Source organism: Protopterus annectens, chromosome 5.part1 (genome assembly GCF_019279795.1).
Source record: "Protopterus annectens isolate FY-2018-M chromosome 5.part1, PAN1.0, whole genome shotgun sequence".
In the NCBI taxonomy this organism is placed as follows: Eukaryota; Metazoa; Chordata; order Ceratodontiformes; family Protopteridae; genus Protopterus; species Protopterus annectens.
Genome location: NC_056736.1, coordinates 290,100,568 through 290,117,361, shown reverse-complemented (window position 1 = coordinate 290,117,361; position 16,794 = coordinate 290,100,568). Strand labels below are relative to the sequence as shown.

The following is a 16,794-nucleotide window of genomic DNA, read 5'->3' as shown; positions in this document are numbered from 1 at the left end:
TGTGTTCCAAAAGTGTTTTACAAGTATCCAATGCCATCCAAAGTTAAGTACTTTTGACTGCTAAATCACACTTGGTTAAGTTTTCAGTGATCATTACTGTTTCCTGCTCTTATTTCTGCATTTCACTGCATTTTTGTAAATATATATACATACATCCATACATATTCTTCTCACTGTTGCTGCTGTAAGACTGCCTTGAAAATCACCTTCGACAAGGAATCTCCACATAGTTGTTTTAACTGGTTTGTGGCATTAATGCATTTGTGGGTCCTTTTCTACTGTGTTTTTACATTAGGAGGACTACGTTTAATTCATCTTGTGAAACAAGGTGCTTGTCTGGAATGTCTCAGTTGGAAAACACACAAATGGGCTCATAGTGTAGTTATTTTAGTGGCCAGAGGGCTTTATTAGTGAGTTTTCTGTTTTTTTGTGCTGCTATAAATTTGGCATGTTTGTGCAGAGGTGCTTACTACACAGCGGTGGTCAGCAGCACCCTGTACAGCAGCAAACACCTAGAAAGCAAATTGTCCCTATAGACCAGATCATAAAACTGTTTCCTGTAAAGCAGTAAATACAAAGCAAACACCTCATGCGCCAACAATCTTACAGCAGCTAGTTGGGCATCAAGTGGCAATACCTACAGATTTATTAGAATTCAGTATTGGGTAAACACTGACGTTAGTAGAATTTAGTTCTGCTAGCATAATCTGCCCCAATAAAGCACAATTATTAGTCTTCACCAACAAGTACCCATAACAGTCTTCTAACCCCAACATACCACCCTCTTGCAGCTCACCAATCAAAGGAATGGACAGCATGGATATGCAGTTCCTAACTTCTCTGTAGTCAGCTGGGTGGATGAGGGTATCTTGAGACAACGTATTAATTGTCTCATGTACATTATTATTATTATTAGTCTTCACCAACAAAGCACCCTTAATAGCATTCTAACCCCAATACGCCACCCTCTTGTAGTTCACCAATCAAAGGACTGGACAGCATAGATATGCAATTTTCTAACTTCTCTGCAGTCAGCTTGAAGGATGAGGGCATCTTGAGTTAATATAGTAGTTATCCCATGTTTACCAACTACCTTTTAATCCTTACAGAAACACAGTATGAGAGAGGTGTATTTACACCATGACACTGGAGGATAAACTCGCACATACCAGCACACAACAGGTTGCTGAAACCACGGACACAACACACACACACATGCACATACTAACATATGCTGAGGCATTTAAAAGTAATCTTCCTAAACAACAAAAATCACCTAGACTACATGCTGGCAAGGCTATGCCTCAGTAAGCCAAAAGGCACTAAAAAAAAATAACATAAAAAAAAATAAAAACACCTAGCAACACGCATACAGTTACACTTAATGGAGGTCCAAACTCTAAGCCCCTACCGCAAGCAAACACACTTTCTAGAACTCTCATCATAGGGGACTCCATTGTAAGATATACTTATGCTCCTCTAACCAGGCTGAACAAGGAGAAGATGATGGTTAGTTACTTGCTAATCAGCAGACAGCGATCACCAAATCACACATGCACTCAAGTCATTTCACCAAAGGTTCCAGTATGATTTCATCATAGTCTATGTAGGTGTAAATGAACTGAGACAAACCTTCCTGGACTATATGAAGACAGACATTAAGGAACTCTCAAACTGTGTGTCTCAGGCTGGTATGAGCCTAGCACTAAGCAGCATATTACCATCACTGAGGATGATGCCATCATCAATAAAACACCCCTAAAAGTTGATTCACTAGTCAGGGATCTGAGAACTCATGTAGATAGTAACCTAGCCCTTGACCAACATGTCCAAGGTGGTAAGAAAATCCTTATGTGTTGCTCAACTTATAAATAAGGGCATACCATTTAGGTCCAGAGAGGGCATCATACCACTGTACCTGGCCTTCATTAGATCCATCATAGAGCATAAAGCTCCCTTCAGTATGTATGACCTGACACATGCAGCAACTGGAACGTCCACAAAGGCTCCTTACAAAAGGGATACAGGAAGTAAACACAATGTCCTACACTGATTGCATCAAAGCCCTGTCTCTTTATTCAGTATCATACATGTTCTGAGAGGTGATCTTTGCCTGGCATACAAGGCATCACTGGATCCTGTTTTGATTAACCTTTTGCACATCCTCAAAACGAACGCCATCAGCACTGCTAGATGAAAAGACCTAAATTGTGCTTGTAACATAAACGGGACATGTTGGAGAAACAGATATATTTCTCAGAGAATTCCCATTCTGTGGAATAGGCTCCCCCATCCATGAGAAGCAGAGTTTCTCACATACCCTATTTAAGTGCAACTTGGACCACTGAACAGGTAATTAGAAATTCACCCTTTGTCTGGTGCCTATGTCTCTGATAGACAGAGGCAGTCAGTAAATTAACACCTATATAAATCAAATTGGTGAATCGCATTTGATTTGCACAGCTAGTCTTATAAGAGCCCCAATGGTCATTAGCCTAGTATACACCTATGAACCTATGAATCCTGGAGCAAAATTTATTCAACTGTCTGTTTGGAAAGGAGGCGAACAGATCTATTTGAGGTGTTCCCTACAGCTGGATCAATTCCTGTAAGACCCCCGGGTGCAGTATCCATTCATGCGGGTCTGTCCTAGTCCTGCTCAGCTTGTCTGCTAGAATGCTTTATTCTGACAGAATGTATGAAGTCTGCAGGGTCAAATTAAGCCAATTTGCTACTTGCCAGGTTATTTAGGTTTGCAACTAATTCAAAAGCCAACTGTAAGACCTTCTTCAGATATATCAGGATGTGTATAAGTAACTAAAAATTCTGTACTGAAGTTTTCTCCACTGGCACTTCCTTCTCTGACTCTAGCAGTATTACTCATATCCCTGCAGGCAAAGTCTCTTCCAAATTCACTCCATCTCACTCACTGCCCCTCCATTCCCCCTCAACTTCCCTCTGCATATCAATATGAATGAAGTCCTTTTGTCACTTTCCAAAATTAAAAATATTACTTTAGTGGGTCCTGCCAATAACTCTGGATGCATTCCTTTGAGGTATCTTCTAAAGGTCCAAAACAGTTATAGTCCCACTTTATTCATACCTTATTAAGCCCATCATTGAATATAATGCACCCTTTGGCATGTACCTCACTAGGCAACTTAACCAGTCTGCAAGCAACCTCAGCATTTCCTCACCAAAAAAAAAAAAAAATTACACGTCTCAGTACCCTTAATTACTCTGAGACTAAAAGCCCTGTTCCTATACGCAGTGTGACGCCTGTGCCCTGGCCCAGCAATGAAGGAGCCTCAATCCTCACCACTAACACCAGAGAGGGCATCTCATATATGAGGAAAGGATAACAAATACACATAGTAAAGTGCAATTTCCCTTAAGAGCACACAGAGATCACAGTCAGTCTGGGGATGATTGCTCAGTTGCTCTCCAGGTCCCCAATAAGACTCCCCACTGGCACAGCTATAAGGTCTAGATCTCAGCCAGCTGGGCAAGTTAAAATCTCCAGCACCCTCTCTGTCCAACCAGTGCTTCATGTTCCTGCCCAAGTAGCTGACACACACACACTTTGAGATAAGAGTTTACACAACCACACAGACACTTCTGGGGAAGGCTGGCACAGCTTCTCCAGCTGTGCCCCTTTTACCCAGACTATACGGTAGAAATCCCTGCCACCACCCAGCTAATACTTATCAGCTACTCAAAGGCCCTTAAAAAGGGTGCCCAATTATTACTGTGCAATATTATTATCCAATTGGTAGTATAACTAAACAGTCAAGGCTTATTAGAGTGACTTGGTGCAGGATCTTTATATACATGCAATGTACTCTTAGAGCTTAACTTATCTCTACACAAACCAGCCAAAGTTAAAAGTTTTTAAAATATTTAATAATAAATAAATAAATAAATAAAACCACAAGACAATACTTTCTACTACACAGTGCTAGTCAAGAGTTCAGCGATCACACAGAAATACTTAAAATAATTCAGTAGTACAGTTCTAACATCACAGGAAAACACTTAGTCTGATCTTTCTAGTTCCTAGCTATTTCTAAATGAAAACACAAGTCTAAGATACGATAACTTACATATGAGCAAGACAGTGCTGTGAGTTGGATGGTCAAGACAAAAATGCTTAATGCCTTCTGATTTTCTCTGTTTAAATTGAAATTGCAGTTCTCATAAACATTACATCATTCTTCACCCTTCCTGGGGTTCCCCAGGCCAACAGAAACTGCATCTACATTCTTTTACACCTAGGCAGAAACCAGAGCAATAAAAATACACATGCATGCAAATTCTGGTTATTAACTTTAGCCTTAAAACAATAGGCAGGAAGCCTTCATCTAACCCGGCCAGGACCGAATTGTAAACATCACAGACAGTCATGAAATAATTGTAACTTCAAAGGACAGACAAGAAATGTTTGACATAGCTTTCTTTACAGCAGAGGGCAATGTTGTCACACTGTTCCAAGTCCAACATTTCAAAGCATATTCTTTCATCCAAGAAAACAAGTCTGTAGTTCAACATTTCACAGTATGTTCTTTCAATTAAGAAAACAAGTCTGTAATTCAACATTCATATTTACAAATGGCAGAATTATGTACCAAATTCTATCTGGCTAGGCTGGCAGCCTTCACACTCTGTGCCATACAGACCCTTGAGGGGTGACCTCCACTTAGCCTTCTGTGCTACAAACCACCCAGCATTCTCTAAACTACTTCACCTAAACAGAACTAGTGGTAAAGCAAACACCCACAATTGAGAACTAAACCTGTACTACCACATCACTACCACACAACATGTTAAAATATCTTAGCCAACATATCCCCTGTTTCTGTTATGTTTTCAAGCAGAGTACTTCCTTAGCAACCTTTAAAATCAGTCTGGATGACTGAGTGCACATTTTCACCAGGGATATATGGACAAAGTCTAGTTAGTAGGCGACACTGTTAGTCTCCCATCAGTATTGGTTGATGTAGATGAGAATACCAGAAATACATGGTCTAGGGACATGAATTTTGTCTGTGACTTAAACAGAACATGATAGAGAGACAGATATGCGTCTCACAGATTGCCCCTCCTATGGAACAGGCTTCCCATCCATGTGAAGCTGAGTTTGTCTATTACCCAGTTTAAGCACAACTTAGACCAGCAGATGGGGAACAGGAAATTTACACTGGGCCTGGCACCAATGTCCCTTATGGACAAAGGTAGCTTATATATGTCTGTCCCTCAATGTCCTATTTGAATACAGGACATCATTATTTTTTTTTCAGGAAAACATGTCTAGGCTTAGAAAGCCCCCCTTCCCACCAGATGGGTCATTAGTTTAGTAACAATCTATTCATCTATTCTCCTTGGTTTCCTTGGCTGTCAGCTTAGTAATAAACCAATACTGCATGTGCTGGTGATGCAGGAGGATAAAGCCCTACCTATGGCATAGATGGCTTAAGTTTGATTAGTGGTTCAGATAATGGATGATGAAGGCAGAGGATGGATATGCCCACTGCAAATGCTTTTATGGTGTGTGTGTGTGTGTGTGTGTGTGTGTGTGTGTGTGTGTGTGTGTGTGTGTGTGTGTGTGTGTGTGTGTGTGTGTTTGTGTGTGCGTGCGTGTGCACCCATCCATGTTCATGAGTGTATTTGTGTTTGTGTGCATGTATGTTTGTAGCAAAAAGCAAATACAGTTATTTGCTACAGTAGTCAGTGCAGAGATCCAGAGTATTTTTTTTCCTGGACTTTGAGGGATTGTTGATGGGGGGAGGGGTTCTGCCCAGACAGCCAACTGACCTAATTACAGCTCTGAGACTGCCCATTCTGTGAGGGATAAAAAAAAAGCATGACCAGGGCACATGTTCACATCTGATTTTCCCTGGTGGAGCCAAGGGAAACCACCAAGAGGATCCTTCTGTGGGTAGGCAGGCATATCCTATTGATGTTAGTTCTGGCTCCACTATATATTCTGACCACAGGTTGTTGGTGGCCAGGAACAAATAGTGTAGGGCTTAATAAAAGAACAAACTATCCCAATGGCTGCCTTAATGCTAGACCTGTGACCTTTCCCTACTAAAGACAGAATGAATGGGCTGAATTGTCATTAAAAACTGATGATCCAGAGGCAGCTAAGGCAAAACAGGTGCAAAAAAGATTAGTATACATTTAGGACAAGTGATCAGCAGGGCTATTTCACTGCTTGCAGTACTCTGAACCCCACACCACTCCTCCTTCTATCTTCTTCTTCATTCGGCTTTTCCCGGTTAGGGGTCGCCACAGCGGATCACCTGTCCGCTCATGATTGGCAGTAGAGTTTTATGGTGTCGAGTTGCCAGCCCAGCGCCCAACCTTCCACAGAAGGTACACACACGTATTTACACCTAGGGCCAATTTAGAATGTCCAATCCACCTAGAGCATGTCTTTGGGATGTGGGAGGAAATTGGAGCACCCGGAGGAAACCCACGCGACCACAGGAAGGACATGCAGACTCCACACAGAAGGCACCCCAGCCAGGGATCGAACCGGAGAACCTCTTGCTGTGAGGTGGCAATGCTAACCACTGCACCACCATGGTCGCCCATCTAAACCCCACACCACTGAAACCACAAAATATACAGTGAAACAGGTGAAGGGAGCAACAGCCCCACCATATATGTACACACACCAACTACATATAAAAAGATGGTGTTAAAGAAATAACATTAGTGAGGCATCAAATCATTTGGGTTTTAAAAAGACTGCCAGCTTTCCATAATGCTGTGTGCTTTATAGGCATTTCTAAAATAAAAGTTTTAGAGCAGTAACCCTGATTCACAATTTTTTCAGTGTGTGACTCCTTCCAAAAATAAATGTTAACAGTTAGATGGCTCCTCAATGTATATCCCTCTCACCAAAGCGATTACTGTATTTACTTCACACAACACTGTTTTTCCTTTGTGCATCTTACTTTCCACCCTTGCATTCATGTTTTTGTATTCTTGTACAATCCCTTGCCGGCTCACCAAACAGGGGCACATCATCTGCCTTGGCATGCTTGTCTGTAGTATGCTCAAAAGCTTTCCTTTACTTCATACTTTTGCTTAATCAACAAAACTTCATACTGTGATTTTATCTGACGTGAATGGCACAAAGTTTATTAACTGTGCAAGACCTAGCTCACACATTTATCCACAATAATTAAGAAAAAATGACAATGATTTAAAAAACAGTCATAAAATGTTCCCCTGAAGCTTTGATAAATCCATATTTGTATATATCTAGGACATGTGAACAGATCTTTTGGATCTCCATTTGGAAATGTGCAGACTGACCACACCTAGCTGTAACTTACACTTACTTGCCTGAACAAAAGTTAATCACAAATCTTTGGTGTCTCGATGGGGCTTTTAAGATACTATGGCACTGGCATTCAAAAACAACCACCATCAAAACCAAATGGAAGAAACAAAACAGGCTTTAAATCATCTTCTGAAAATCTCCTATATACTCTCAATGTAAAAATATGGTACCGTCTAGAAGACTAACATGCATTGCCATACAAATCAATAATCTAATATATTTCAATATTTTTTTTCTTTTCTGTACCTTATAGAATCAAACTACATTGTTCATCAGGTCAGTTATGCTGGCATTTTTTCCCCACAGCTAAAGTGGTGTAAACACTGTTTCTGCGATTATGAAGTCAAATAATCTCTAGCAATAAGCAAGGAGAATGTATGCAATAATTCACATCAAGGAGAGGAAGGATAAGGAAAAAAATGCTCTGAATGTGTAGAAATGCAAATGAAAGCAAATGTCATAATGACATGACTTAAAACAGCACAGACCCACAGGAGACAGCACAACGTTTACACTGAAACTGAAGGGATTCTATGTTTAAACTTACTTTTGAATCTAACGCAGAACATGGTGCTCATGAGAACAGTGACTGCCATTCGAGGGTCACGGTGCACATCATTCTCACTAAACAACATGTACATTTGATGAGATGCAGAAGTGTAATGTAAACTGTTCTGTGCAGAGTACTGCCTGTGGCAAAGTAATCTAGTCCACGTAATAAAAAAAAAAAAAAAAAAAAAAACAGTGCTGGCCTGCATTATTGAAACACTGCCAGGAAAGTGGAAGTAACAGGCATAAAAGTTAACTTCAAAAATTAAAATATCTAAATAATTAGGCTAGCCAAAGAATTAATTAAATTAAGCATAGCTGCTGCTTAGCGAAATGTTACTGATACATAAAGCAAGCAAAATAGTTGGAGAATAGTTTAATTTTTAAGTCCTATTGAAATGTTGGCACTCATAACACCGAATGCCGACACACCTAAAAAACAAAAAAACAAACAAAAAAAAAAGGCCAAACATGCAGTAGAAGAGTGAATATTGAACATCACTCTACTCTTTAAAACTTGTTTTTCGGAAGAGGGAAAGCCCCCCCCACCTCCCCATAACTTATATATACCAACTCCAAAATTGCCATACCTCAGAGAAAAGGGAAGATTTGGAGAAATGGCAATCTCAGACATAGTATATGCAAGTCTGCTTGTTTTCAGCCATTCAGTCTCCATATTTTGGGACTCACTCAAGTGGGTCCTGACATATCAGGTGCTTACCTCACAGCAAGAGGTTCTCCCGTTCAATTATCGGCTGGAGTGTAGGGAGTGCCTTCTGTGTGGAGTCTGCATGTCCTCCCCGTGGTTGGGTGGGCATTCGAAAGACATGCGTAAATGGGCGTGCCTTTGTTGAAGGTTGAACGTAGAGCTGGCACCTCGGAGTTTGTGAAAATCTACTGCCAATCATCAGCGGTCCGAAGTTCCGCTGTGGCGACCCCTAACCAGGAAAAGCCGAAAGACAACAACCTTTGTATATGCTAAACTTGAAGACAGATAATGTTTGAAAGCATATATGTTGTATACTGAATTAAGTTCATTGTTTCAACCCACATTTTATACCACAGAAAAAAAAACTGTAAGGTGCTTTTGGGGTGCTAAAATGCAGAAGTCCCACATTACAAGAAACATAATGAACCATTTATAGCAAATATCTTTGTATACCTCTTAAAAAGTAGCTCCATTGCTCAGAATAACTCATTTATACTCACAGGCAGTTGTTGATGTATCCAGACTATTCTTCCACTTTTGAAACTCTTCCCGCACAACTGAAAATAGTTTTTCTTTAGTTTCACTTTCTGTATCTTCTCCTCTTGTAGCATTTGCAATGTCTTGAGTAAAGGAAGTCAGTTTCTGTTTGGAAATTAACAAAATGCATTTTTTTTTTTTTTTTTTTTGTAATCTGGTCAGAACTGTATCTGGTACTGCAGGCAGACAAAATGAAGTTGTTACAAGTGAGGCCAAGAGACTGGATCAGCTATTTAAAGAAATTTCTGTAATTTAAGAAGTTAGATGTCACAGTTAATTATTTCCGTTATTAGGGAAGCACATGGCCCAGCAGCCTCCATGGGAAAGGGGCATCACCCCTACATAAAAAACTGCTAACGAGTTGCACATTTGATCTTCTGTATGTGATCAAAAGAAGTCAACCATGCCTGATTAGGACACTTAGCTCATCACTATGAATACACTTGGTAGAAAATTAAAATCATCAGTTCCTCGTGCAACTTTTCCCCCACAAGAAACAGGTAACGACAAAGTTAGCCACGTAAGTATCATGCAGCCTGCCCAACATCCCTATGAATATCAACTTTGCACAGCCTTCTTCTTCTTGTTCTTCTGTTTTCTGCTGCTAGGACTTCTCCCAACTGCTCTCAACTTAAAAGCTAATGCATTTGAAACAAAATTGGAAGTGTTTAGCACTAAATGCAACATTAAAGAAGTAATCTTAATGCAAAACAATTGTATGTCCTTGAAGGGAAGGAGTGTCTGAGGGGGAAGAATATCTGGATTTAGGAGCTAATCACAAAGCTAGCTTTTCTCCATACTTAAGATGATGCTATTAAATAAAACACAGTTTAGCTACATTTCATAATTCCTTAAAACCTGTAACATTAACAAAGACTTTTGAAAACTGTGTATGTTTCAAATCATAGTGCTACACATTTATGCACACGTGCATGCATATATTTCTATTACATACATACATTTTATATACACAGACATACATAAATATATATATATATATATATATATATATATATATATAAAAAATATATATATATATATATATATATATATAGAGAGAGAGAGAGGAGTACATTGCATTTAATCAAATATAGCAATGACTGACCCTGCCTCAGACCCACAAAGAACACTGAAAAGGGCTTTTACCAAAATCAGACTACACAGATAATATAAGATGCTAACAAGATTTCATCCCGACCACATATGTCAATAGCGTATAATAAACACACCTAAACCATATACATGTCACATACTGCATGCCAAAATGAGATTAACATCATACAGTACAGATGAACAGGTGTTGCTGTCTGTCAACTAAAGCATACACACCCCATCACAAACCCTACAAACCAACAAACATCTATGAGTATAAATACACTAACACAATACTGTGCATTTTGATATATGCAAAAATAGCATATATAACCACCGTGGCAAGCACTGCTACATGGGATATTGCAGTATATGTAGCATCCATCTGTTGGACAGAGTATATCCACTCACATTGTTGTTGTACACAGTAATATCACTTTTATAGATGTAGTTACATTGTGTGGCAATAGTGATGTTCAAGTGTATGCCATTACTTGTTATATTTATATAGCATTTATAGCATGGAAACTACACGGGTGTAACATTTCCCGTATTCCAACATCAGATACATTACTACTGCTACCTCTGTTGTACTGAACTGCTAAGTTCCACCATTGTTTCTATGCTCTATTCCATTACTCCTAATATTGTCTATATTAACTGTGATTGCAACCATTCATATAATGTTGGAGGTTGGGTCACAGTACATTGCACGATCCTATGGTAGTGCCATTGGTAATTGTTACTGTGTTATAATACTGTTTAATATTGTCAGTAACATTCATTATGGGTACGAATGCTATGTTAGCATAATCTGTCATTCTGTGACATGTTAGTTTGGGTATATCAATGTAGTTCTGCTACTGGTACTGTGGATTAAAGGTTAGCCTACAAAGAAGTTATGTACTTACCATAACATTCCATGCGAGTTGTTCATCTCACCTTCATTCTTAAAGATGGGTTTGGAGCCAATCCTCGGCTCCAAGTCAGCCTACTACAAAGCACGAGGTTTTCAGACAGCTCGAGGCCAGGTTCCTATCCCATGATGCACCTAGAGTTACATCAGATCTTGTTGGCTGCGTACAATAAATAACATGTGTCATTCTATCACTCTTTACGAGAAAGCTATGGAAGGGTTAAGCAACCAGGAAGAATCTAGTATCTCGGTCCTTGAAAAACCCTGGAGGGGGTAGGAGGGTGGGAAGTAAGAATGAAGGCGAGAACAACAACTCACATGGAACGTTATGGTAAGTACATAACTTCTTTATGTGAAGTTGTTCTATCTCGCCTTTCATTCTTAAGATGGGTAGAGGTTCCAAGCACCATCTTTCTCGGGTGGCTCACGGGAGTATGTTTTTCAGGACAGTAGACCCAAAACAGGCCCTGTCCCTAGAGGCCCTGTCAACTTTGTAATGAGTGATAAAGGTATGAGGTCTTGACCAAGAGGCTGCTGCACAGATGTTGTCTATAGGAAGTCTAGCAGAAAAGGCACAGGATGTAGACACTGCTCTAGTAGAATGAGCCTTAATTTTGTGTTGTAAGGGCATATTTGCAGCTGAATAAACAAATGTGATACAATCGGATAATCACTTAGAGTTGTGTTAGCCACTGGCATACCTTTTCTGGAATCTGAAAAGGAAACGAAAAACTGTTCTGATTTCCTAAACTCTTTTGTTCTATCCATGTAAAATCTGAGCTCTCTATGAACATCAAGCTTGTGCAGCATATACTCTATGTTGCTGGAGTATTTGGGAAAGAACACTGGCAAATCAATAATTTGATTAAGGTTAGTTTCAGGACAAACTTTATGCAAAAAAGAGGGATTGGTTCGTAGTGAGACTTTGTCAGCATGGAAAATCAAATAAGGAGGCTTTATGGACAAGGCTTGAAGCTCTAACACTCTGCGGGCAGAAGTGATGGCTACTAAAAAGATAGTCTTCCATGACAAATATTTCAAATTGCATGAGGAAGCTGGCTCGAAAGGTGGGAGAATAATGCGTGAAAGCATAACATTTAGATTCCATGGGGTATAAGGGGATTTCATAGGTGATCTGAGATGAAAAGTCCCTTTAAGAAAGGCTTTGGATAGTTTGTGGGACATTATATTCAATCCTTCAAATCCACCGTGAAAATTAGAGATAGCAGCAAGTTGAACCCAATCTGTTGCTGCTGCATCTCCTTTGTTGAAAATCATGGTCAAGAACTCTAAATAGGGGCTTGGTAGGGAACAATGTTATTTTCAAAACAGTGTAAGAAACTTCTCTGTGTGGAAGATTTTCAGTCCATATATTTCTAGTTAATCACTGTATATTAATCAGATCAGATAATAGTAGTAGAAGTAGCGAACGTAAACTCGTCAAGTCAAAAAGTAATAGAAAATATATAATTCTGCAGCATTACTAAGTATTCGAAAGTAATCCAAGCAAGGCAGGCAGTCTGTTTCCAGTCGAAAATCCTTTAAGTACACAGACAAGCGATCCAAGTAAAACAAAAATAGAGTAATAATTTCCTCACAAGCTTTCTAAATATATATATATATATATATACTTTTTATCAGGCATGGGAGCGGTTTATTGTGCTGTAAAACAAAGTGTTATTGGTACACATGTTAAATTCACATCCCTTCCCCCATCGGTGTGACATTCGAGCTGGTCCTGCCCTACCTAGTAGCTGTCATAATATATAGCCCTAATGTGCTTTAATGGTACATCTTATTATTAAGTAGATTATTAAGTCTGCGATTTTATACAAGGCAATATACTACATGGCTGGAAATATATCAACTTTAGTTCATTTTGCGATCAAAAATTATATATAAATATATACATATACATTTTGCATGTAAAAATCAGTTTCTATTTTCATAACCTATTGTTAACAAAGATCACTTTCGTCCTTCTAGACTTCTTCAGGTCTGTGTACAAGAACCCTAAAAAAAAACTATATAATTGTATAATTAGTTAGTATTGTTATTACCATCATTTTGAATAAAGTGGAAAAAAGAGAACCAGAAAAAAAAAAAATGTGAATGTGGCAATTTTCTAAGTTCCAGTGCACTTTTAATTGAACAGTAGTAGTTTAGTCCAGGCTTTCTAAAAGAGTTCAGCTTTAATTGCCGCAAGTTCATGTTTCTCCAGAATATTCAGGATGTCTCCTTCAAGATCACCCATGTCTATGCGATCCAGGATCTGGAACTTAAAACCTGTGTGTCTTTTATGAAGAGAAAGGTGTTTGGCTACTGCATTATTTTTACATCCAGAGCGGATTTCTGACAGATGACATGAAATCCTTTGCTTGAGTTTATTTACAGTCTTGCCCACATAGAATGCATCACATTCATTGCACTGTGCCCTGTAAATTACTTTTTTAGTGTTATAGTCACCCCCTGCACTGGTTTTAATGATCTTTTTTAAATAAGAGCAATAAAAACTATCACCTTGCTGTATAAATATACAAAATGTGCAATAAGTTTTGCATCTTTTAGTGCTTTTCTCACATGGTCTAGGTTTAAATTCAACAAAACTTCTAATATTCCTGGTTTTCCTATAAACAAATGATGGGGCTTCACCTAAGATGTTAATCAGAAAAGGGTTTCCTGTGACAATGTCCCAGTTTTCTTCAATAATATTTTTGATACTGTGATAATCCAAAGAGTATGTCAGGATGCAGCTATTTTTGCATTTGTTATTCTCTGTGGGATTACTTAACATTTTTCTACTGGGGAGGTTGAGTGAAGGTGCTTCAGTCCTTTTCAGTTCTATAATGGGTTCCAGGATGTTTTTTAACATCTGACTTTCATAGCCTCTCACTAGAAAATCATTCTCTAAGTTGTTCAGGTTTCCCAAAAATGGTTCCATCTCTGTGGTAATTCTAGTTAGTCTATAGCCTTGGGACTTCACTGCATTATACTTGGGTTTTTGTAGGATGTAGACTTTTACTGTGGAGTAATAAGTTAACCCTCGCTGGTTTTCTGAATAGATCAGTGGTGATTCTGTTACTGTTGGTGTCCTTGGAAATCTGCATATCTAAGAAAGTGGTTGAAGTACAGCTATGGGAAGAGGTAAACTTCAGGAAGGGAGTTGTTTGATTGAGGTAAGTGATAAAATCTCCAAGCTGCATTGTTTTTGAGAGGCCCATATAGAAAATCTTTTCCATTTAAGGTATAGCTTCCTCATAGAGGATTTATGAGAGGATATTAGAATGTGCTGCATTTGAAAGGTTAAGGAAACTAGCTATGTTGGGAATTAAAGCAGCCAAGCTGTCAGCTTCAGGGACTGAAGAGAGGGATGAAGTTCCCCCGATGAGTGCGTCAGAAGATCTGGAACTGGGTCCAGAATCCAAGGGTACTCCAATTGAAGGAAGGGGAACCAAATCTGACGAGGCCAATGAGAGGCTATTACAATGATGGTCCTTCCCAGGGGTTTTGCTTTCTGTAGTACTTTGGGTATCAGGGGAATTGGTGGGAATGCATAGAGGAGACCTGGAAGCCAATCGTGTACGAGTGCATCCCTTGGGGCTTCTCCTGGAGGGGGAATCAGGGCAAAGTAGCTTCTGCATTTGGTGTTCATGTGGTCGGCGTAAAGGTCGCAGCAAGGCTGTCCCCACCTGCTGAATATCTTGTCCGCTATTTCTTTCTCGAGGGACCACTCATGAGGCAACAAAATTGTTCTGCTCAGCTTGTCTGCTATCACACTGGATTTCCCTGGGATGTGTGTTGCTAACAGAAAATGCTGGGTGGAGGTAGCCCATTGCCATACTCTTAGGGCCTTGCAACAAAGGGGGTAGGACCTGGTCCTCCTTGTTTGTTCAAGTACCAGACCACTGAAATGTTGTCCGTCTGAATTGCAATTGTTCCCAGAAGAAGAGAGTCCTGGAAGTACTGCAACGCTAAAAGTACTGCTCTCATCTCCAAGACATTGATATGCAGATGTGTCTCCTGATCGGTCCATGTGCCTTGGGCTGTTCTTCCCTGAAAATGCCCACCCCCCACCCTATCAGGGAAGCGTCCATGGTCACTGTGGCTGCTGGTGGGAGTAGAACAAAAGGACAACCTATCGTAACATGAAGAGAGGTCAACCACCACTGAAGACCCTTTTTGCATGTGTTTGTGATCATTATAAGATGAGACATTGGGAGTTCTTGGTAAGACCACTAAGTGAACAGCAGCCATTGCAGAATCCGCATGTGCACGTGACCCACTGGAATGGCTAATATTGCAGCTGACATCATACCTACCAATTTTAGTACCACTGATGCTGGAGCTTTGTTTTTGGATATCATATTGTGGACCTGCTGATGAGTATTAAGACTCTTTCTGCTGGAAGTCTCAAAGTGGCGGTAGTGGTGGTGTCCAATTCTGCTCCAATAAAACGGTATGTTGCAATGGTAACAAGGGAGATTTTTCTGAGTTTATTGTAATGCCCATAAGACTGCAGTGAGAGAGAGTGGTGTCCCTGGCTTGTATGAGCTGATGCCTGGTGATGGCAGTGAGGAGTCAATCATCTAGGTATGGAAACAGCTGGAATCCTAAACTTTTCAGGTGAGCCGTGACCACTGCCATACATTTGAACACTCTGGGAGCTGTAGTGAGACCAAAGGGCTCAAAACTGGTAATGACTGGCTCCCAGCCAGAAGCGCAGATGATCCCTGGATGGTCTGGCCATTTTGTATATGGTAGTACACATCCTGAAGATCTATCGAGCAGATCCAATTGTCTTTCCCTAAAAAGGGAGGTATCCACTGAAGCGTGACCATCCAGAACATCTCTTTCTTGATAGATCTGTTTAGTCTGCTGAGGTCCAAAATAGGTCTACAGTCCCCTGTCTTTTTTGGAACTAAAAAGAATCTCGAATAAGTTCCGGATCCTATCTTGTCTGCTGGGACTGGATGGATGACTTTCTTAGCAACATTTGGACCTCTGTTGTTGCCTGTTCCCTGTAACTGGGTGGAACGTCCAGGATTTTTCTTGTCAATGGAGGGAGTGTGGCGAAAGGAATGAAATATCCTCTGGAAATAATACTTTGTACCTAATTGTCATTTGTTATTTGGAGCCAGGCATCTGGATACAAAGATATGCGGATCCCCAACTGCCTCCAGAGTAGGACAGTCGGGCCTCCTTTCAAGAGCACTGGTAGGGCTTCCCAAATAACTGATCTCTGTCACCCTGGTTTTGCAAACCCCCTCTGCTGCGAGGGCGGTGTCTTCCATTATTACCCCCTCCTCTGTCCCTGAAGGGGGGTTCACCACGTGTGTTCTGAAAGGCTCCTTCTGCTTTATGGAATGACGTCTTGCCTCCCCTTTGACCCTTGGGTAGGGGTGGAAAAACGGACTCTGACGGCAGACAAAGTCTTTCCTTCCTGTTCACACCTGGTCAAAGTTTCCTTAACTTTGGGCCCGAAAAGGGATGAGCCATCAAAAGGGGTGTTGACAAAGGATGACTTAAAGGGCTCCGTGAAGGAACACAAGTGCATCCAGGAGTGTCCCCTAAGAGCAATTCCTGTACCTGCTGCTCTGCTCGATCCATCAGCTGCAAAACAAATGAGGCACATGGACA

The 16,794-nt window shown here is 40.2% G+C and overlaps 1 protein-coding gene across 1 annotated transcript in view; it reads right to left on the bottom strand.

Annotated features, from left to right (window-relative positions):
- Nucleotides 1-16,794, bottom strand: part of LOC122803382 (interferon-induced GTP-binding protein Mx3-like) — a 1,250,224-nt gene that overhangs the window by 424,638 nt on the left and 808,792 nt on the right. Inside the window, exon 13 of the mRNA XM_044072962.1 lies at nucleotides 9,113-9,254. Within this exon, the coding sequence (XP_043928897.1) occupies nucleotides 9,113-9,254 (142 nt within the window). The remainder of the gene's footprint in view (nucleotides 1-9,112; nucleotides 9,255-16,794) is intronic.